General features: G+C 35.6%; 4 protein-coding genes across 10 annotated transcripts in view; 2 read left to right on the top strand and 2 right to left on the bottom strand.

The window, feature by feature from the left end:
- Positions 1 to 208: 208 nt before the first annotated feature.
- Positions 209 to 8,489, bottom strand: LOC139810963 (palmitoyltransferase ZDHHC2). 6 transcript variants are annotated; one of them, XM_071774921.1, is made up of 10 exons: positions 7,816 to 8,489; positions 7,210 to 7,236; positions 6,937 to 7,031; positions 6,712 to 6,832; positions 6,357 to 6,580; positions 6,098 to 6,227; positions 5,888 to 6,014; positions 4,969 to 5,055; positions 3,685 to 3,811; positions 209 to 1,623 (listed from the first exon to the last, which is right to left on the bottom strand). In XM_071774921.1, the coding sequence occupies exons 1-10, from the start codon at positions 7,934 to 7,936 to the stop codon at positions 1,486 to 1,488; spliced, it is 1,197 nt and encodes a 398-aa protein (XP_071631022.1). In that variant the 5' UTR covers positions 7,937 to 8,489; the 3' UTR covers positions 209 to 1,485. The 6 variants fall into 6 exon arrangements, 4 of the variants coding, with proteins under 4 accessions (XP_071631022.1, XP_071631024.1, XP_071631023.1 ...); XM_071774923.1 differs by lacking the exon at positions 3,685 to 3,811 and adding an exon at positions 2,023 to 2,082 and having other exon boundaries at positions 7,816 to 8,488; XR_011731521.1 differs by having other exon boundaries at positions 1,586 to 2,082; positions 3,685 to 4,273; positions 7,816 to 8,488.
- A 103-nt stretch (positions 8,490 to 8,592) lies between these two features.
- LOC139810960 (WD repeat-containing protein WRAP73) lies at positions 8,593 to 18,085 on the top strand. Of its 2 annotated transcripts, none has more exons than XM_071774912.1 (8): positions 8,593 to 8,740; positions 9,306 to 9,517; positions 9,608 to 9,790; positions 9,896 to 10,075; positions 13,407 to 13,676; positions 13,764 to 13,920; positions 14,047 to 14,256; positions 17,672 to 18,085. In XM_071774912.1, the coding sequence occupies exons 2-8, from the start codon at positions 9,350 to 9,352 to the stop codon at positions 17,794 to 17,796; spliced, it is 1,293 nt and encodes a 430-aa protein (XP_071631013.1). In that variant the 5' UTR covers positions 8,593 to 8,740; positions 9,306 to 9,349; the 3' UTR covers positions 17,797 to 18,085. The 2 variants fall into 2 exon arrangements, 1 of the variants encoding a protein (XP_071631013.1); XR_011731520.1 differs by lacking the exon at positions 8,593 to 8,740 and adding an exon at positions 14,320 to 17,332 and having other exon boundaries at positions 9,268 to 9,517.
- Positions 10,146 to 13,080, bottom strand: Elp2 (elongator complex protein 2). Its single transcript, XM_071774906.1, has 2 exons — positions 11,717 to 13,080; positions 10,146 to 11,398 (listed from the first exon to the last, which is right to left on the bottom strand). The coding sequence occupies exons 1-2, from the start codon at positions 12,964 to 12,966 to the stop codon at positions 10,243 to 10,245; spliced, it is 2,406 nt and encodes an 801-aa protein (XP_071631007.1). The 5' UTR covers positions 12,967 to 13,080; the 3' UTR covers positions 10,146 to 10,242.
- The window catches only part of LOC139810958 (uncharacterized), a 21,576-nt gene continuing 17,019 nt past the window's right edge, over positions 17,992 to 22,548 (top strand). Inside the window, exon 1 of the mRNA XM_071774907.1 lies at positions 17,992 to 18,127. Within this exon, the coding sequence (XP_071631008.1) occupies positions 18,011 to 18,127 (117 nt within the window). The 5' untranslated portion in view covers positions 17,992 to 18,010. The remainder of the gene's footprint in view (positions 18,128 to 22,548) is intronic.

Below are 22,548 nucleotides of genomic sequence, written 5' to 3'. Positions count from 1 at the left end.
ATATATATATATATATATATATATATATATTATTGTATATATGTGCAAAATGAAAAATAAACATCTGCTACAAAGTTTCACATAAACAAACATATTTACTATATTTTCAAATAGACAAGTCTTCAATTAGCTATAATTACTAAATAATTTTCAATAAATCTATTAATATAAATTTTTGCGCATTAATAGAAATAACGTAAGAAATACATAATTAACATGCCTAAGTATATATTAATCTTACACAATTTGCATGTGTAAACTTATATAACTTAGCTTTTAATAATTGTTACATACATATAAGATTAATTACGCGTATATATTGTTCATGTATTTTGCACAAGTATAAACATAAATAATTTCTTGGGAAACGTATACGTAAGCAAATATGGCAGTTCAATATAAGTATATACATAACTTTTTGTGCCTGAGAGAGAAATCCAAATAATAATAAATTACGCAACCAATTGCATGTTTTCTACATTTGTTGAAATATTTGTGAAAATGGATATTCTTCAAAATTAATATTATTAATTTTGTAAATAACCAAAAGTATTCGCATATAAGTACAAGCGTCGTCCTTATTCTGCATAATAGCATTTATATTATGCAACTGATCTTTTATATATAAATTTGAAAAATTGGTAGCACTTAATTATAGATTCCCTACAATATGGAATAAAATTATATTAAGTATCTCTTTAAAAAATAATAGGATGGTTCTTAAAAATTAAAATTGAAATTCTCATACAGATTTGTAAATATATTGTATAAATTTTTGTATTTTATGAATGATACAAATTTCCGATTAATGTGACACTGAATTTTACTCAACCTGACTAAAATTGTACTTTTTAAAAAGAATTAATATATTTTACGTAAAAATATCAAACATGTAATAAAATTGCTAAATTATACATGTAATTTACATAAAAATCCTAATAAGGAATTACTATAAATTTAGAATCATCCTATCTATTTTTCACAATAAAGTATGGAGAAATTTTTATTCGCAAATGTTTGTAATTTCTATTTTGTTTAGCACAGATGTAGGTGCCTATATTTTGACAAAGATTACTGTTAATGCAGTATCCTCTGAATTGAACTGCAATGATTCTTTCCATCATTTTATGATGAAATTTGTAATCTACACACTCAATCAATTACAAATTTGTTGAAAAGTCGACATTATACATTACGCTACAGGGTAATTCAATTATATGTGATTCATTACGATTAAAACTACAAGTAATCATAACAATACTTTTAACAACGAATTCATATATATATATATATATTACAATATATATAATACAGTTAATATTCAAAATATCTTGCGGGACAAACCGCAAAGTTAAAAATTCTTGCGTTGACTGCAATAACAATTCAGTGTGAATTTCCTTCGCAATAACAGTACCTATGAAACTTTAAACGCACAACGCCGAGAATTGAAACATAAGAAAGCACAAAGTAATATAAACTGATATTCTAGATTACGGTCGAAATACCATAAAATAAAATTGCAATTGCGTGATGGCGTACAGATTTGTCGGTGTTATTCAGACAGCTTCTGTGATATTCATCAGTGGTTGGTCGACATCCACAGAAGGACCTATCACAGCAGTGCTGTAAAATATTTTGAATATATTGTATTAAGAGGATTATTTCCAGAATCTTGATAACAGTACGGGACATGGAGATCTTATCTATTATTATGACAGAAAAATAAACATACACAAAAGCTGTCAATCACATATTGCACAAAAAAAAAACCAAAAATTAATGCTTCATATAGCTTTCCGACAAATATTGTTATAAATACAATCATCATAAAAATAAAAGCGGTGTTGTTTTGCGTTCATCACCCAGGCGAAGATATGTTAGATATAGATCAAATAGAGAGATTCAAGATAACATAGAATAAAAAAAGAATAACGCCCAAATTTTGATAGAACTTTATATGTACGTGTTCATGCAAGCGTGAGATTAGTTATAATATTTAATCAAGACTACAGATAATATTACCCAGCGCCAAGAGCCAAAATTGTAGCTTCTTGTACCAATGTCATTTGATCAATGGTGGACCTGTGATCAATCAAAAATTCAGTAGGATGGATTATACCAAAGAGATATGCTATATTTACCTATGCATGACGTGTATAATTATATCTATATATTTAGATATATATATACACACTGTAAAGAAAATTCATATTACATATTCGATTCATAACTTGAAACCAACAAATTTGAAACATATATACTATACAAGAACAAAAAATATGAAAAAAGATATTAATTTATTTCAATCAAGTAAAAGAAAACTTAACGTAAATATTATTTGTTATTTTTATATTTCTTAATAGATATTAAAGTAATAACGAAAATTATTTTGTGTGGCAAGTTAGTAATATGGACTATCTCAAACAATTTTGTCAATTTGGTTTAAAATTAATTAATTATCAAAAGGGAAAATAAAAACAAGAAATAGTAACGGTTTCACAATTAGTTTGCTGTGGAAGCAGGAGCACTCGGTAAAAGAATAATATTTAACATTTATTAGTAGTAAAGTCGGAAACTTACTGTAATCTCGTATAGTATGATGTATTTTATAATCCTATTTATATGATAAAACTTTATATAATACATATGTAAAATATAAAAACCTTAAAGATGCATTTATATACTGGATATCAATAAATAATATGTCTAATCAGGATACTTCTGTAAATAATACTGTGCAAATTGTACTTTTGCATTTCTTAATATTATTATATATTTTATTTTCATTTATTGATGGGCATTGTAAACGTAGGATAGGAACTTTCCGTAAATATAGGATAAGATAAAGAATAATTGTAAATAAAATTTTATTTTTATGAAGAAACTGCCTCTTTACAGATGATTTAGTATATATTTTTTTTACTTTATCATAAATACAAATGTCCGTTTTTAGCAACAAGGTAAGAATGCTTGAATTAACTATTGGAATGTATATATAATGTTGTTATTAAGAGAAATAGTGCATAACAATAATATATACTTATTGATAATACAATACGAATTTCATTTTATAACAATTAAAATGTTGTCTAGGTACATCAATTTACACATTACATTGCGAGAACATATGCCAAGTCTTCCGAATAGATAACACATCCCACAGCTCATGATCTTAATTTTAATTTTCTGATAAATTTAAAATCAAGTTTTCTTCACAGAAAATATTGAGAAATCATCATAATAACAGTTCAATTTTGAATGTTATATATTTGTATAATCAAATTTTTAATTGATCTTAAATTTAAATTCTGTTTATACTTCAAATTAACAAAATTAAGGAAAGTATTACTTCATTATTTAATTTGTATATAAGAAATTTAATTTGCAAAATCAATCATTTTTTTAATTTAACAGTTATTGCCTCGATATTTTCCTTTAAGGAAAACCGATTCCAAATTCGTCAGAAAACCTGTCATTAAAATTAGTCATGAATGATAGGAGATGCATTGTACTTCAATTGCTGATATTATTTACAGCTACATGTAAACTGTTAAATAATAACAAATATCTATCTATAAGTATAATTTGAGAAATAATTGCTATATGTAAAGTAGCATTTTGATACGCTTTGATCAATTTAAACAAAATTATTGTCTTGATCTAAGGATCGAGCCTATGAAGTACCTGATTTATGTAGGGAGATGGGGAGTCAAATTCGGTTTCATCACTCCATTGTTGGGTGCCGGGGCCCAACAGAGTATGAGTATCTTCATTGCACAGCCGCTCGGGAAAGTTTACCCCGTCTCCAAAACTGCAAGCCATACCCTACCTTCTACTCGGTGTCATCCCATGTCTACAGCCCTTATGGCGTAACTACATTACTTACTACATTTTCATTTTTTTCAATTTTTATTTTTTCGTTTAATTTATTTATGTAACCCCGACTTCACAAAATGAACGTTTGAAATGAAGAAGCATCATAAAACAAGTAAAAGAAAGATACTTCTTCTAAAAAAAAAAGATAATTGTACATAGTTACACCACTTTTATATTAAAAGTACTGTCTGTAAGAACCAGATGCACAATACCTCACGTCATAATTATATAAAAATTTTACACGAATTAGTCTTCAACTAAAATTTGTAATATGATATAAGACGAAATTTATAATATAATATAAGACATGCAACTTTACCATAAAAATCAATCTCTTAATTTCTTTTATATAGATACATTTGAAAATATATCATCGTTAAATTTTTCAGTATACATTCTGTAACAAATACATATTTTATTTATAAATGAGATGTTAAATATAATTAATATATTTCTACAGAACCCTGCAGAGACTTTAAAAATCCATTTCTGTGTTTTGTAGTAATATCCTGTTACTGTTTTTCCTTCAAAATACATTTCAATAAAAAAACTAAAAACATAAATTTACCGAAAGTTACAAATATGCAAAGTGTGAACCGTGTCAATGCTGTCAAATATAATTGTAATTGCAAAGAATATCTTCTCAGAAGCAGAAAGATTCGATTTTATAGACCTTGCAGATAAATTGTATAGAAAAGCTCAAGTTATATTAGGAAACAATTGGGGAATAGTAATAGAGCTAGTAGTGATAGTCAGCGTTAAACAAAAAGATACAAATGCGTTGCATGCAGCCTGGAAGCACTTAAAGGTCTTATCATTACTCTGGAACTCTACAAAAAATAAAAAAGAGATATATAAAAATATAAACGTAAAAGCAAGAAAATATTTTGATTAAGAGCAAAATAAAATAACCAAACTTAAGAGTAAACGATGGAAAACTTCTTCTCACAATTTTTTCTTCAAAACTTAACAAATTAAAAACTTGTATGTACATATCAATCACATCGTTATCAAAGAAATAAAACGAGTTCCACAGTAAAGAATCAAGGTAATTAATATTGCACTTTTGTTTAAAATTTGTATAATGCTGACCTGTTCTGAGTACTGCCCATGGAGTCATAAGTATTGGGTGTGCCTTGGTGTTGCGATCTTACTGGGTAGACGACACCATTTCCCAGACTAGAACACATCCAATGCAACCACTCCAATTTAAAAATACTGAATCTTCTATCTTTTATCAATAAGAGTGCAAATAATTATAGTGCTCAAAAGAATAATTTGAAAGTGCAAGAGTTGCGTACTAACTAACAGTGCACCCAAATAAAAAGTTTTTATATCCACATTTCTAAAAAAAAAAAAAACTTATTGGAAAACGGGAAGATTTTATATACAAGGTGAAGATGGAAAACAGTAAATTTCCACTTATGTAACAATCTTTCTCTGCATCCTGCTCTGATTTATAAAATACAATAAATAATCATACAATAGATTTCTCTTTTGTGTAATTATTATAACACATAAATATAATAAAGTAGTTTTAACATATATTCTTCCTATTACATCAATAGATGGAAATTCTCCAAAAGTTTTTATAGAAAAATATATATATATTCGAGATATATATCTTACACACACATAATCGGAACATTCTCCATTTAATTATAGATAGAAATATATATAGAAAAATACTAATCAAAAATTTAAAAATTGTATCACATAAAACATGCGATTATTTTGCTTCTTTGAAGGAAAATAAACTTTGAAACGATCAGAATTGCTCACACTTTATATTCAAGACCCTGCAGTACTTATGTTACCGTATTCAAATTTCGTTTAAGTATGCCAAACCGTATAGTTGTTTTTTTATGGTAAAGATTATGATAGGCGGTATACTAGAAGCATACAAATTGATATAATAGTTCAATTATTACGTATTGCGCAAATGGTTCCCACTTTGTAAATTATACAATTTTATCGCGTATAAAATATTAAAGAAATAAAACGCACGTACCTGCTAAATATGGGTAGAAACCAGAGTCGTGGATTATCTCCAAATACTTCCTGAAAATTATTGTATTTTCCCAAACTAAATCCATCTTTGTCTTTTCCTGTTCGAAACATAGGTGCTCTAAAGGCCTCTGTAAATACAGTGACATGGTGCTGATTCAACATTATAGACAAGTATTGTTGTAATATTAAAATGGAAATATCCAATAATTACCTAGTGTCGATCTATTGTGCACAACGAGATAGCAATGGTAGAAGAAAAGAGAGGTAAGACTGACGGCGAACATCAGCGCAACGAAGAAAAGGAATAGTAAATGAAATTTACCCATTCCGTCTAATTCGCCCTGCAAAACGAATCGCAAATGAAAATTAATTTATCAATATACACATTACATTTTGGCATTATACAATCTGAATAAATCACTTTCGTATAAATTATAATTCATTGCAAAAGAAAAAAAGATTGTACTCACTTTCCAAAATTGTATAAAGTATTGCAAAGATGTGGCGGTAATAAACATACAGTAGATAAGTCCATACGCCAGAAACAGCATGAAAAATTTGTAATTGTGGAAGCCTACGCAATTGTTCACCCATGGACAATGATGATCCATTTTTAAGACACAAGTACCACATACGCTACAGTGGTGTGCCCTGTCAGGTTTTATTAACTGGCACTTCTCACAGAAGCGCATCGCTAGAAAGAAAGAATATTATCAGTATAAACTTCAAGTTCTTTTAACAATTCCTATTTTTTAGCTATAATTTTTTTTATAATAAATCATGTCATTTATAATAATAATAATAATAATAATAATAAATTCTTACCTCCTTTTATGGTGCGATTAGTAACTGGAAGATCTTGTGCAAATCTTTCCAAAATTTGTCTCTGCGTTTCCTCAGTTTCAGCCTGTTGCAATTTCTCCATTTCAACAACAGGTATTTTAAACTATAAAGGTTAAAAAAATATGTAGATCATTTATATTGTATTGTAATATATGTAAATAATCGTTTATATAAATTGTCTTTTATATAAGACTTTTAGAGATTTACCTTATCCGGCACTGGTATTAAATTTGTGTACACCGTCTGCCAATACGACCATAAAAACATCAGAATCAGGATGTGGAAGAAAAGCAGATAGAAAGCTGTTAACATATGCAAACAATAAAAGTGTTGGATGTGCGCATGGACTGCTTCCCAGAATTAGAATATAGTCTTGGACATTGTATGTAACACTAAGAGTTATAATTATAGAAATAATAAAAACAGCCAAATAAAGTAGTAAATTGCAAGAAAAAGTTGGTACATAAATAATATACGAACCTTCTTGAACATAATTATCTATTGTATCTGAAACAAACAAACATATAAAATAATGTAATATAAAGTTTTCAAGCAAGCTTGATTTTGCAACTATGCCACTGATCTATAAACATATACACACATATATCTATGATATGATTGCAAAACAAGACTTTCGTTTATATAAAATGGCTCTCTTTGTGTATATATTTATTACGTATATATGTAAATATCGAGTGGAAATTTTCCGTTTTATTTTACCTCCGTTTATCACCGACATTTGCACAATCGCACAGATTATGTAAAAAAAAATATCGCAAAAGGAATAACGCTATTTGTAAGATTAAGATCTACAATCCCAAGATAAAGAAAATTTCAATTGCTCAATTACGTCACTGACAAAGAAAACATGAACGCGATCAAGCGTAACCGGAAAGGGCGATAGGCGATATCCCGAAAGCGCGGGTTTTTTTTTCTTACGACACAACGTTTGCCGCGTGTCGCGTGTGCGTGAGCGTGGGACAAAATTAGCGAGGACGTCGTCGGCTTGAGAGACCGGTCGAGGGAACAACCGAGAACAAAACTATAGGCAACTAGGCAACTAGGCAAACTAGCCCGGGTACTCACAGTAGCACAATTGCACCACGTAGGCGTAATAGGACCACGCGACGATCGTCAGGATGAAAATCACTGGTAACCACTTGACGGCCTTGACGCACCACCAGCACGAGCCGTTTTGCTTGCCCATTCTGTTCACCGGGTCGACGGCGTGCGTAAGAGTGCGGCCCTCGTCAACAACGCGTTAACCCTCGGCCGGCTGGAACGCAGCGGCATATCGTGGCACTGCACCAGTGCACCAGCGCACCCCGGGCCCCGGGGCTGAGGGCTCCGCGAGGCGGCCCTTCTCGGCCTTATCTTATCCCTTCTCCCTCCGCCCTTCGCCCTTCTCACCGGACTGGCGGACTCCACGTAAAACGTGCGGCCAAGCGCGAGAATCACGTCATTGCGCAAACCAAGCCCAAGCCCGCGCCCCGCGTTATCGCGGCATCGCGCCCTCCACGACGGCGACGTCGGCGACGTTCACGTTTACGAGCGCACGAGACCGTCGAGACCGCGATGTGACAGTGGTGCGCGATTCACGCGAAGCGGACGCTCGTAATCTTATTTTGGACTGGCCACTGCTTTGCACACCGCACGTAACGTCGCGGTCGCCGCGCACCATCTCACGATCTCACTACCGACTCCGACAGTCTGACGTCCGACGTCGCTCCGTTTGTCCGTTTTACGTCCGTCTGCGTCTTCCGTCCGCCTCGTCTCGCCTCTCGGCAGTCTCGGCTCGGCTCGGCTCGGCTTTCGGCTTGACAGATACCGACCATGGAACAAGTGTGTTCGCAAGACGCGTTGCGCGCAAGTCATCAATCTCCGCTTACAATTAGCAACTCTATCTTTCTTTTTCCATGGTCTCTACTCTCTCACTCTCTGCTCCGACCTGAAAGACGTGGGAGGTTATAGAAACTATAATTTAGACCAAAAAGAAGAATATATTCCATAAGTTAATCAAAGACACGTTTAATAATTTTTTTACGCAACAATTTTACAAATTGTAATGCTAGGTCTACAATGCGAGTCGTAAAGTCGTGAGTCGTAAGAATTGACCAATCACAATCGAATTTGAGGAGAATAATCGACTGTGATTGGTCAATTCTTACGACTCACGACTTTACGACTCGCATTGTAGACCTAGCATAACTTTTTAGATTTTTATGCTAAGACTCCATAGACGCGGAAACGCCGTGCGGTAGAGTGCGTTGACCAATCAAAAGGCTGCCGCAAGTCGCCTGCGGCAAAATCAAAATTTGTGATTGGTCAACGCACTCTGCCGCACGGCGTTTCCGCGTCTATGGAGTCTTAGCATTAGAAAGCATTAAGCTGGCCACACACACTTTCCGTAGAACGTAACAGTAGGATTTCGACCAATCGCGTTGCTCGATTCGAAAACGTACGGCCGTACGTTCCCAAATCGAGTAACACGATTGGTCGAAATCCTACTGTTACTGTTACGAAAAAGTGTGTGTGGCCAGCTTTACGATTGGCGATACTGACATTACTGAGACCAGGTTGCCAGGTTGCCAAGGAAACCGCAGCTTTCAAATCTGTCGTAATGGCCGCTAACGCTGACGAAGACAAAGTTTTTCGCATAAACAATCGTTTATGTCACTTTTCAAGAAATGGAGCGTATCTGGCGGTGGCGTTTCAAACGAATCTGCTCATAAAGGATGCGAGGACTCTCTGTACCTGTCAGTCATTCGTATTCACGGACGTGATACAGGTTAGTCTGTATCGACAGGAAAAGTTAAACCTCCACCTGTCGTTTCTACTTGTGTTTAATATCTATACCTTTATCTTTGTTACATTACAGTATATGGAGTGGTCTTTAAACAGCGAATATATTCTTTGCGCGAATATAAAAAGAGCTATTGTTCAGGTATATTCGATACGCGATCCCCAATGGAAATGTAAACTTACCGAGGGCAGTGCGGGTTTGCAAAGCGTTACCTGGTCTCCAGATAGTAAAAACATTTGTACCATAGCAGATTTTAACGTAAGTGTATATTATCGGTAACATTCGCATTTTGCTTTTTGCTATATAAAAGAAAAGAGAAAAACCTAACCTATATGCTAGCATAACACAAAAGATATTTTACAGATTCAAATATCCATTTGGAACTTGGAAGAACAGACCGTGTCGCATATACAGAATGTTAAATCGTCTTCCTTTGATAAATTACATTTTAGTCTCAACTGTAAGAGATTAGCAGTAATAGTTACGGAAGAAGGTCAAGATACGGTAGAGATTTACAAAACTGAGAACTGGAAGATAAGCCGAGTAAGTACAGCTGACTAAAACAATGTGTAGAATATTAAATAACATGTAGATCTTTTTTAGAGATTACTTTTTATATTTTACACGATATTTTCGTAAAATTTTATATGAAGAGCAATACTGAGGTAGAAATCTATAATGCTATTATAGTTTTAAGTATATAGTGTATCTTAACAGAATCCTAGTTTTATATAGTGTATCTTAACAGAATGGTCAGAACTACAGCTTGCTAATTCAAAGGTATTTGGGTATCTATTGGTAGGTCGAAACATGAGTCTTTTCACGGTTAAATGATGAGCCTGGGAAGTATCACACTCCGTCACCTTTCTGGAAAATACAGTGGACTGTGCATTGCATAACTTCACTGCTGGACAGACTGTTTGAAATTCTATGCGTCCTGTTTCGTATCCGATAGCTAGAAAATAAGATCGATGCCTGACTTTTGGCGCGAAGCATAACGCTGTAACTGACTGGTTTTGCACGTCTATAATCATCTTTGGTGTAATATCTTCTATCGTGTTTATGGACCATATAGCGATTTTTCCGTCTCTGGATCCAGTCGCGAAATAATCCGAGTCTTGCGTCCAGGCGCAGCACCAAATTATCCGCGAGTGTGGATTGTCTTTCTTGGAACTGGCTGCGATTAACTCGTAATGTGCGTCTGTAGTTTTAAATAACGACCATCTTCTGTCTCTGGATACAGACAGCAAATATTTGTCATCTGGAGAGAACTCCATTTGCGTCACGGTCAATTGATGATGGACCAATTTTTGAACTTGTAACCAGCTGTCGGTGTCCCATAATAAGATTGCCGAATGTTCTTGAGTGGTTGATTTGCATGCTGTAGCTAGCAATTTTCCGTCGTGTCTCGCTGCCATGCGGAATATTTCGTAGCCATGTCCGTAAAGCTTATTCGTTTCTGGCCAAAGAGTATTTTGCATCAAGTCCTCTTCCGTAGGCGGTTCGTATACGTTTCCCGTCGCTAAATTCTTTGTATCTTCATCGTTTTCTCCCACATACATTGCTTTGTTTGTTAATCCGAGAGAGGGTACAGCAGCACTGTGGGCCTTAATGGATGGAAAATCCTCGACATTCGCCAGCGATTTTAATTGATTTCTAAACGTAGACGTGGCCGTGAAAATGCGCACCACCTTCTCATCCGCTCCAGAAGCATATATGTGGGGTGCTAACATAGCTAAACAGGTCATGTCGTATCCATGTACCTGAGGACGCGCAATCTCGTGCCACGCTTCGTAGAACTCAGCATCGTTTTTCCACAGCGCATGAATTCTTGTGGTTTGGTCAGCACTGGCTGTGATGAGAAATCTGCAAAGAGTAATGTAATATAATATAATTATTCCTTTCAGATTTTCGACTTATCTTTATCTATTCTGATCCAATCAAGATACTTGATGTAATTTTCGCATACAGATTAAAACACAATTTATATCTATTAAGTATGATAAACTTGAAAAAATTATTTTACGACATTAAAATGTATATAATCTGCAGAACAATTGAATCAAAAAGATTACAATAATATTGAAAAAATGTCTAACTATTGCATTTATCTGCAAATTTCTAAACATTTAAGAATTGTAACCACATATAAAAAGATCATTTTACAGATGAGACTATACAGACCTTCCTTTCGGGTCCCAACATAAATCAACTACTTCAGAGAAGTGTCCACCAGGCGTAGGATGTGGAAGCCACTTATTCCTTTCCTGAGACCATTTCCAGATATGGAAAGAGCCCTGGTAACCATATGCCAATATATGTTGTCCATTCGGGCCATCCGGGCCAAATTTGCAGCCATAAAAGCCCAAGGAATTACCACCAACTTCTCCGACTCGTACCATCTCTGTCCATATTCCGTTCATAATCTCAGCTGGTTCCCATATAATCATAGTTTTGTCCATTGAGCAGGATAGCAATTTCATTGTTTGACGGTTAACTTTCCCACAGCCTGTCTCCACAGGCTGCCAGTGCACACCGTAAACCCAGCTTTCGTGACCACAGAGCACAGATTCCAGAGTAATATTATATTGTTTATCGTCCGTTGTAAAACAATTACTTTCCAGTTTAAGTTCATCGCTCGACGATTCTTCAACGGTTTCGCTGATCTTCCACAATCGTATCGTGCTGTCTTTCGAGCTTGTTGCAAGGAAAAGATTTCCATCGCGATCCTGAGTGAAATCCATGCATATTACCCAGTCTTCGTGTCCAACTAAACGCTGGACTTTTACAAAAGATGGTTCCAATTTAGAATCTGCATCGAATCTAGTGGTATACAGCAAAATAGAGGCGTCCTCCAATGCTACGGCCAAAAGAGGACATTTGTTGTCTGGCAGATGCGTCAAGCGACAGTATATCGGTAACTGTCTTCCGAAATCTATAGTCTGGATGTGCTTGGGATCCTTCACGTCTTCTTCTCTCAACCATAGTTTTATATCGCCGTTGATCGAACCTGTGCATATCAGTAGCTTGGTAAACTCGACCCGGATATTGTCGGACAATTGGAGGGAATCGGCAAAGGCAACTGTGCTCCCTACATTTAACATCGAGGTACGCGCGAGGTACGTAGTTTCGCTCTCATAACAATCAGAATAAGTTCGGCTCCAGATGATCACGGTGCCGTCCACGGAACCCGACAGCAATTCCAATTCCCGCGCTTGGTATTCGTGCACTTTCCGCGGCCTTTTTATCCAGTGCACCGTGTTGACGCGGTCGCGATGCAGGTGCAGCGTGTGCGTCACGCGGCCGATGTGCTGGCTTGGGTCGTATATAGCAACCGCATTTCGCGTCCCGAAACAGAGTAGCCCGTTGATGCCCCAGTCGGCGCAGTAAGGAACGCGGTTGCATGAGCAGGCGGTGTAAGTGGTGTACGGCATGTTGAGAATCGTTGCGAGGACCAGCGAGAATGCTTCAAATATTCATGCGGTCACGATACGGCGGCACGGCGGCGGTCATTTTTGACATGTGCTGTGTGCGCACAACGAGGTTAGGGTAGGAGTAGAATCTGTTCTTTTTAGTTGAACTTTTGCACTTTCTCTCCTTTTTCTCTCCGTGCACACGCGGCTCTTATCTCAGAGAGAAGCCTCAAATTTCAATTATAGCTCAAAAGTACATATAAGTTGACGCAGCTATAAGGGATTTTCGATAGATTGTCAGCGTATTTGAAAATAAACTTTACTGTTGCTAGAAAGGAAATAATGAGGTTAGAAAACTACACCTGCGCTTCCAGTTTGGCAGCCATAAAAATTTCCTAGGACGCGTTGACGCCGGCGTATCCCGGATTGGCGCGAAATAACAAATCGATGAATTGTTTCAGAAACTTATCTGCGATCGTTTACACGGCATCGACGGGATTCGCTGGTCACCGAACGACGAATTGTTATGCATATGGTGTTCCTCTCCCGCCGAACCTAAGCTGATCGTTTATTCCATCGCGTTGGAGAAACACGTGGCGGCGTTTTCCCCGCTGGAAACAGCCCAGCCCGCGTCTGAGGCATGCAACTATGGGAAGGAGCTGAGAGGAATTGAATATGTCGAATGGATCCCCAGCGGACAGCTGTTGGCTGTAATCGGGTTTAACGAAGTGGTAAATTTAATCACGCTGGCCACGCTGCATTATATATTATCTCGTTTTTGTTGCGCGTATTTACGGCTATTTAAATTCTGTATCCAGGTCGTCCTTCTTAATTATATCACATGGCAACCGTTGTCGAAGTTATATATGGATCCAGTAATCAGGGAATGTAATTATTTAACGAAAGTATACAAGGAATGCGCCGATTCGGAGAAAGTTTCTAATAAACGTTTCGCATCCTGCGAGGAACGCGTGTGTAAGTGAACGATACATTGGCGAGTTCAAGTTTGTCACGTTTGAAACACGTTTGTTATTGCAAAAAAATTTTTAATTATATTCTCAATACAGATTTCTAGCACTTTGATTTTTTGTTGAATTTCAGTACGTGAGATACATGAACGGCCCATCTGCATTGAAATTGGAAAGAAGGACAATAACGACAATTTTTCGGTAGCGAAGATTAAACTGTTTGAATTTAGCTCATGCGGACAATATCTGGCTCTGAAACACGAGCTTTATCCTACTACATTGTGGATATGGGACATCTGTACGGATTATCTGGATTATTTGCTACTTGAAAATCCCATTACAGGTACATCAACAAAAATTGATCAACTCTTTTCAGATATTAATGCAGTAATTTTATTATGTTAAGCTATCAAATGGAGTCCCGTTCACCCACGATTGCTTGTACTTTCCGAGTGTACACGCGTGTACGAATGGACTCGAAAAGGCGCAAGCTCTGTGCCAATGTCTAAAAATATGTCGGTTGTAGACGCGTATTGGCATCCTTTGGGAGAAAAGGCTGCATTGTGCGGCTATAATAAAGCGATGATTTATGAAACTACAAATACATCTTAATAAATAATAATAATTGTTTTGATTCAAATCCGTAATATATTTATAAATAATGTACATATACTAATAATAATACATAAATAATATATTAAATAAAATATTTTCAAATTTAGAGCGAAATATTTTGAAAATAATATATCAATTTTATACATGGTTATTTTGGTCATGAATGTAATTAAGTAATTAATATTGTTAGATAAAAGGATTCAGTTCTGCATTTTAAAATACTTATTAGAAAGAAACATATTAGTAATTTTCGAACATTTTGTATTTCAAAATAATAAAATCTGCAGTTTATATTACATATCTTCGTTTTACGATCTGATTAAAGACCATTAAGATTTATGGATAGACATCGAACATAGTCGTTACAACGTTTATAGATCATCCATCGTCAAGATGTTGCGTGAGAAATAGATAGTAGCAGTTTTCTCTATTCAGGAACGTAGCGCTAAACGGTACATCATACACTTTAGTCATCATCAATTTCATTTTAATTCCTCTTCCAAAATAATATATTTTAATAAATTCGTAATTACCATTAAAAAATAAGTTAAAAGTTACAGACTGACGTAAACATATATATTACTTTATGCCAATTCATACATTTCATTAATTTATGCATCTCATTAATATGTTTAGAATACGTTCTCTTTTTAATTTTATTTTGCAGAAATGAAAGGAAGAGAGAGAAAGAGAGTTTATATTATCTCTACATATAAAAAATATGTTTATAAAAATACGAAAAATATGAACTTTTTGTTCGCAATCTTATTTTTTTGAAAATCAAAGGATTTTAATAGTATGGAAAATTAATTTATTTGGACAACAAGAGGCTTGTAATTTCAACAAACTAAATTCAGAAAGCACATTTCGAACGATTTATTCCATAAATCTTTGAGCGCGGGGTGCAACGGAAATGAAGTGGCGTCTACATTACTGTCGGAGAAAGCGAGTATCCGCGAATGGTGACGCGGCCATCCATTTGCGATACATTATACACGAAGAGGATCAAAAGATTCTAAGCAAGCATGATTATGCGCTTTATGTACTGACATGCAATTCCCCACCCGCGCATGGAGAAAACCATATTTTTCAGCGGTGCCTTACCCGAAGGCAAAGTAGCCCGAGATGTGTCTACGACCGCGCCGCGCCGGCCGCGGCGTTATCTTTCATTTTATCAGTAAGAAGACGACCACTACGTGAGAACGCTTATCCTTTTTGTCACGGTGATAGCCAAAAAGATCGAGAAGACATTTATTTTGCGTCGTTGCGAGTTGGGAGCTACAACGAAAGGAGAGGACGAAATGAAAGTATCCAATATGGTGAATCGAAACGTTTAATTATCGAAACGGGAGATTTTTTCCCCATTTATAGGAGAAATGAAAGCGGTCGTTATTTGATACAATGTTTATCGAACTGTAAACTGTTAGGGCAAATTTTACTGTTTTCAGTGGCAAATCAAAGGGATCATTTTTTAATCCACGGATAAGACGTTGATCCGGCCGAAATGCCATCGGCCTCGTTAACGCCATCGCCGATTATCGCGTGTACATAATCGCGAGAGCGTGCGGCTAGTTTGCGATTAAATTCGTCGCTTTTCTATGCGTTTAATTACACGTTCTCTCCAACGGATAATTAGTCGAGTAGAGCGTGGGTCTAAAAGCGTTTTTTGCGCGAACCCTGAAATAATGAATCACGCATAAACACGCGTTGAAGTCGCGTCGAAGAAGTTATTAATTCAACGGCAGTAAAAAGACCTTTCCACGATTATAGATTGCTCATTAATATCGAATCTCCTTCGATCCTAATGACCACACCCTTCGGAATATCAGTCGTATCTATAATTGGCAAAAACGTGACGCGTAGACATTCTTTCCTTCTTTATTTCTCGCAAGATGCCATACGCGATCGCGAGCGACGATTTGCTACGCGGCCCCACGTCTATACTCCGGGGGAGCACATTTCCTACTTTCTCCGCGATCCGTTCGTCACACAGCTCGTACATACATATATTTACCAATCTACTTACAAACGTCTATCTTTCGTTCAATAGCACTCGCTTGCGCGAGGTAAATCGAGGAAGATTTATCCATGAGGATCTCGATCTGCTCGTGCAATCGAAAGGTATGTGAACGTCTGAATGTCATCCCGCGATAACGTTGAATTTTGATTTTCACGCAGATTTGCTGCAATGCAACGTGCGTTGAAAATATTTACAATTTTATATTATTACATTTTATAATTAATATGTTATTTATATGTTTTTCCTTCTTTAAAAAAAATTCTACTTTTCAGTGATTTAGCTGAAAAATCTGCCACAGACGCGATATTTTAGACAACTCTGTATGTGGTAGACAATTATCACGAATATTTTATTATTCTACAGTATGTTCTCTTTTTTTTTTACAAGAGATCTAAATTTTTGTTACTTCGTGCTAACGACGCTCCCACGGTAATTAGACATTGTTATCGTCGCGAAGGAGCTTCGGTGCTTTCTCGGTGTCGTTTCTCCCGTTACATACATGGATGCACGGTTCGCCGCGTACTATCGTTGTAACATGAACCTCTTCGCCTTCTCCGACCGTCACTTCCTGGCACACGTTCGCCGCGAACTGCAAAGAGACCGATAATGTCGCTTCTACAGTCTGCACGCGATCGCTGCGGCGCTCATCATGCGAAAAAAGCTCGCCGCAGGATTTTTCGCGTGCAAACGATCATGGCAATCAAGCGGTCAAAATATATATATCATCGAAATCAGATAATATGACATTAGATATCCAAAAGAAAATGCGAAAATTAAATAGAAGGTCAGATGCGCGTGCTAGTATAATTTTTTCTCCCGACTCCGCTTCGTCATTAGCCATTCCGTGATTTTTATCCCAAACTCCGAGGAGGAACGAGGAACGTGGCGATAAAAACGTCCTATATAGGGTTTTACAATCGGCCCAATACTGGACCAGTATTAGCTAATACCGGTCCAGTATTGGGCCGATTTTAAAACCCTATTGGCTATATGGGGTCGTGAGTGGTCGTGAGAATGACTGTCGATCATGGTGCGCTGTCTACGTGTGCACACGTTCGTACATACATGAGCGGCGGACCGCTCACGTTCACTCACGCGTGTTTCGCGCACACACGGTGTTTAGAAAGTCCGAGCAACGAGAACACCATCGTCGGCGCGGCGCGGCGGTACGCGGAGGGTACGCCTTGGTACCAGAAGGTAACGTTTGCCGAAGGTAGTGCACGTCGACTTAGGTGGGGGCATCTCTAAGCTAGCGGTGCCAACGCTTCCTCGACGCTCACTGCTCGTCGACCCGTCGAGCTATCGAGACCGGGTGGTACCGGCCCGGAGAGAGAGAAAAAAAGAGAGAAAGAGAGTTTTTAAATAATCGTCTATCCTTCGGTCGACTTAGGAAGAGGAAGATATCCCGGGTCGTTCGACCGTGCATTTTGTGCTACACGGATTAAGCCGAATCGGAAAGACGATGGAGAAAGATCAGCCGGACTCCCTGGCGACTGTCGCTGTCGTCTCGGAGAAGATGCCGCAGACCCATAGCCACTATGCGCCAAGTGAGGTCTACTCCACCACCGAGCCACCACCGGTAAGCTTTATAACGCATATAGATTAGAAGCGGTCCAAAGGATCTATTATCCATTCGCTCTTCATCCAGATTGGAACCAATTTGTTTTCTTAGCGAAAGAAACTAGGGAGATCATTTATCGCAATTTGAAATATTTGCTAGTAAAATCGGTGATCTGCTAAGGCCCGGAACATTCTACATTTCCTATAACTCATTGTCAGTATTGCACGTACATGAAAGCGATCTCTGTACTTGCTAGAGTGCAATTAACATATATCACTGCATTAAAAAGTATCGTAAACACTTACTAACGTGTATAAATGTAACAGAAAAACAACTTGATCATGTCTAACATAAGTTCTGTCCAACAATATGGTAATCTTAGGTGGTTTGTTGGCAAGCGCTTCTTGTATATCTAATAATGCATATTTTTTCCTTTCACTCATTAAAATGTACAAGTTCTTAAGTGAAGTTTGATTAATTAGTTCGAGAAATCGCATTAAAGATTCCACATTATATATTGTTTTATATCTTTAAAAGATTTATATTAATAATTAAAGTTTTGAATAATCTATATATATAAAAACTCACAAAGCCGAAGCTGTATGTTGTAGCGATATATAAGATAGTTATTGCATTTTTATTTTCTAGCGTAAATTTTACTGCTTCTATAAAATATTTCACATCTGTTTAAGTAAATTCTATCTGAGTAACTTAAATAAGAACAATGATATTTCTGCTGTCTATTTGTATATTTGAAGCTCTCAAAACTTTTTTTGTCCCAATTACCTATGACTCAAATATTTTTAATTTAATAAAAAATGTTATTTTTTATACTATCGTATAAAGAAATAAAACAAACATAAAAAAGAAATGTTTTTAAAGTCGCTTCTATAGCTTCGTTGATTTATAGAATAGCATTCTTTTTGAAAGATCCAATTTTAGAAAGTTTTTATAACTAAGAAGTATAATATTTAAATGCGATTATAATAAGCGATCTTTCTCTCTTTTTTTTCTTCAACTAAATAATTTTCAACTACAATTAAAAAGCTAGCTCCTTTATAAGAAGAATGCTGTAAAATAAAACGCGACGCTCTGTCTGGCTTCATGTGAAATCACTCATCAAGCAATTACGAAGACTAGAACGGCGGATAATTTCGTACACGTGCGATTGTTCCTGAATAGAAAAATAACACATAATAGCGAGTAGAGTGTAGAAGTAATCGCAATTCGGAAAATGGCATTCTATCGTAATTGAACATTAGCCACTATAATGAGAAAGTTACAGCAAAGCAATTGCTCGTAGATTTCTCACACACGCATGATATCCTTTGTTTGCTGGATGATCCACACAATTTTACTCGCGTTTGCATATGTACCTACATCCCTGTCATTATCGATGGTAATGACAATCAATCGGTCTCTTATCCACATTCTCGCAAGTATAATTAATTTTTTAATACGTAAATGAACGATTTTAACAAATTTTAGATGAGACGCTTTAGAAATTTAAAAAAAAGTATCTTGTGACGTAAAAACTTCTTGGAAGTGTTTATAGGTATATTATTCGCTGTGGACATTATTATGCAAATCTACCATATTTGCAGAGCAATAAGCGTGAACGTTATCGCGGGAAGGAATATTGACGAAATATTACGATGGAATATTCGTTATTACCGCAATTATATCATTGTTTTTCTATAAATATATGAGTAGATGATATCCGGCGCCGTTAAAACCGAAATGATGCCATGAAACAGTATTACGTGACACGCATAATTCTTTCGGCTGCTATTTCACAAGGCGATGGATTGAATACAAGCAATTGGGATGCAAATATAGCGTTTCGCAAATTGATATCGCTGGTATTGCGTAATGCACTCGCGGCTCGCGGCGCCTTTTAAGATGCGCTTTAAATCGAAACGAATGAAATTTGATTGTTCGCAAATAGGGTCAGTGTCGGAAAATTATCGTTGCAGAGATGCATCCAGACTTACTTGTCCGATGTGTAAAGATAACGTACAAGGTTCAATCGATCAGCAATACCGCGTAAATAGATGTGTGGAAAAGTCTCTGAAGGACGGAAGTCGGTATAAAGGAAAGAATGTTCAGGTAGATAAAGCAATTTTCCTAGAAAATGTGCTAATGATTCGTGCAAAATCTCGGAATAAAAGAAGCAACTTAATGCAGCGTAAAACGTAGCAAATGGCCTGTAACCTTATCATTATTATTATTACCACAAAAGACACATTGTTGATGAATAGCACTTTTCTTGTAATATAATTTTTTTTTACAATCTGTGCTGATTTCTAAAACAGATAAAAAATAATCGAAAAATACTAAAACATTTTTTTAAAAGAAGAGTTAAGAGTTTAAGCTATTAAGTTACATATCATTAGCATTTTCGAAATAAATGTACATGTTAAGACAAATATTTTTATTTAGTGACAAAACAAAATTTTATGTATCGTTTTCTATTTTCTATTTCTATGAAATCATTACGTATACATACTTATTGAAAAATTTATTCTTCTTCAAGAGTATTAAAGATCGTACTAACAAAGACAATATACGAAGTTCGTGGCACGTTCGTTAAACAAGAAAAACACTGAGGATTTAATTACAGCAATTACAACGGGCAAAAGTGTGTGACTCTTAATACATATTTACAGCGAAAAATATCCACCGAGATGCATGCATTTCCGCCGTGAAAATCGTGATCGTGTCATCATTAAAGATGGATACTTAATTGGCTAGCGAGAGAGTTTGAGAAAAAGTGTCGTCTATATAAAAACTGTAAATGCGACACACATCCTTTCTGAGAATATTTGACTTCCTGTCTGTCATCATACTATCATGAATATGCATATCTGATAAAAATTATGGAGAATATGTGAAAAAATATTTTTACGGAAAATAATATATATTCGATTATGCGGTATAAACGATCATAGGACCACTTTTCTATAAAACAAATTTATATCTTTATTTGTTCGTAATTAATAATAAATAAACATCTTCTCATTACAAGCCAGCTACTAATATAAAACATTTTTCATTTAAAAATAATAGGTATTAAAATTATGAAAGCAACACGAGGAAATTATGGATCTGCTTTTTGTCAATTGTGTAATTTAGAGAGAAGCACTTTGTGTCTGTCTGATAAAGTCACATTTATGATAGTAAAAAATGATCATTTACTGTGTAAGTACCGTTCGAATATACGTAAAAAGGAGAATGATTAAACCTCGCAAAAAATCAAGGAATGAAATAAAGTTTTCGAAACTCGCCGATGATGCGTGTCAGCTCTTTGTGCCATGCTTATAAATTCGCGAGAGCCTTGAACGCCGAAACGACGTCAAATTGACCGTCTCATTCTTCTGCAAATACATACACACACATTCACACACAGATATACGATTCGCCACATCAGCGAAATTAGCGAACGTAAACACAAAAAAATCAATAATTCGAAGAAGATGTTTTCGAATTTCGAAAATCAGTTTAATAATGACATTATGATATATTATGTACAATTTCTTATAACAAATCGTTAAAACTCCGTAAATAACGTTCTCATAAATATCTTTTTAAAAATAAGTATTTTTTTACTACTTCATAGCAAAGAGCCTTTAACATGAGAAATGCTTGAAATGTCTCACGTTTCATGTTGTCATTGAGCAACCAACCATTCGTGAGACTTAACTTGCGCGTTACACGTCGAACTTTCCGGAGATTTCAACGCGCGCATTGGGCGTGGAATATCAATGCCAGTGTAACTACACCGGTATAGTTACATATGTAACGTCGACTAATATAATATATGCAGTAATGCAGTACCTGCAAGGAAATTGTATTACCTTACTTTTTATGGATTCAGACCTCTCCTCTATAAAACAGAAGGCCATTTCCGCTTATATCGTCAGCAACAATGATTGCTCCATCACGCGTATCGCCGGGCATGTGACAGTAAAGAGAAAGAGAAAGGAAGATTTTACGTTTTTTCACTAAATAATTTTTATATTTTTTTGCTGCATTTTTTGCTTATAAATCACACTTATAAATAAAATATTTTGGTTAGAACATACGTTCGTCATTCTGAACGTCCTCGCGTTTTTGCTTCTCTTGCATATTATTGGCATTTATTTTTTCGCGCGTGTATGCGTAATGAACTCACAGTCAACAGTTACGTAAAACAAAACCAAACTCTGATGCTCGTGGAAATATGACATTCAAACCGGATATATTATTTCGTAATCTTTAATTGTTTCTTCTAATAAGAATTTATCTACTTTTATTTATTTATTGATAACGTTTAAATTTTTTAATAAAAAACGAGATATGTGAACAAACAAGAATTTCTTACTTATTAATTTACAAAATTTGTAAAAAATTTTCTTTGAGAGACACAATAAAGCTAACATTTTTCTTCGAGAGATTAA

The sequence above is a fragment of the Temnothorax longispinosus genome, chromosome 4 (genome assembly GCF_030848805.1).
Source record: "Temnothorax longispinosus isolate EJ_2023e chromosome 4, Tlon_JGU_v1, whole genome shotgun sequence".
In the NCBI taxonomy this organism is placed as follows: domain Eukaryota; kingdom Metazoa; phylum Arthropoda; class Insecta; order Hymenoptera; family Formicidae; genus Temnothorax; species Temnothorax longispinosus.
Note: the sequence above shows the minus strand (reverse complement) of the source record. Positions and strands in the feature narration are given on the sequence as shown.

Coding starts and splice junctions, on each gene's coding strand:
- LOC139810963 (XM_071774921.1), bottom strand. CDS start 7,936: ATGGGCAAGCAAAACGGCTCGTGCTGGTGGTGCGTCAAGGCCGTCAAG. Junction 6,833..6,936: donor TAATACCAGTGCCGGATAAG/GTAAATCTCTAA, acceptor TAACCTTTATAG/TTTAAAATACCTGTTGTTGA. Junction 5,056..5,887: donor TTTCTACCCATATTTAGCAG/GTACGTGCGTTT, acceptor GATGTGTTCTAG/TCTGGGAAATGGTGTCGTCT.
- LOC139810960 (XM_071774912.1), top strand. CDS start 9,350: ATGGCCGCTAACGCTGACGAAGACAAAGTTTTTCGCATAAACAATCGT. Junction 9,791..9,895: donor GTACCATAGCAGATTTTAAC/GTAAGTGTATAT, acceptor GATATTTTACAG/ATTCAAATATCCATTTGGAA. Junction 13,677..13,763: donor TAATCGGGTTTAACGAAGTG/GTAAATTTAATC, acceptor TTCTGTATCCAG/GTCGTCCTTCTTAATTATAT.
- Elp2 (XM_071774906.1), bottom strand. CDS start 12,966: ATGCCGTACACCACTTACACCGCCTGCTCATGCAACCGCGTTCCTTAC. Junction 11,399..11,716: donor TGTTGGGACCCGAAAGGAAG/GTCTGTATAGTC, acceptor TACTCTTTGCAG/ATTTCTCATCACAGCCAGTG.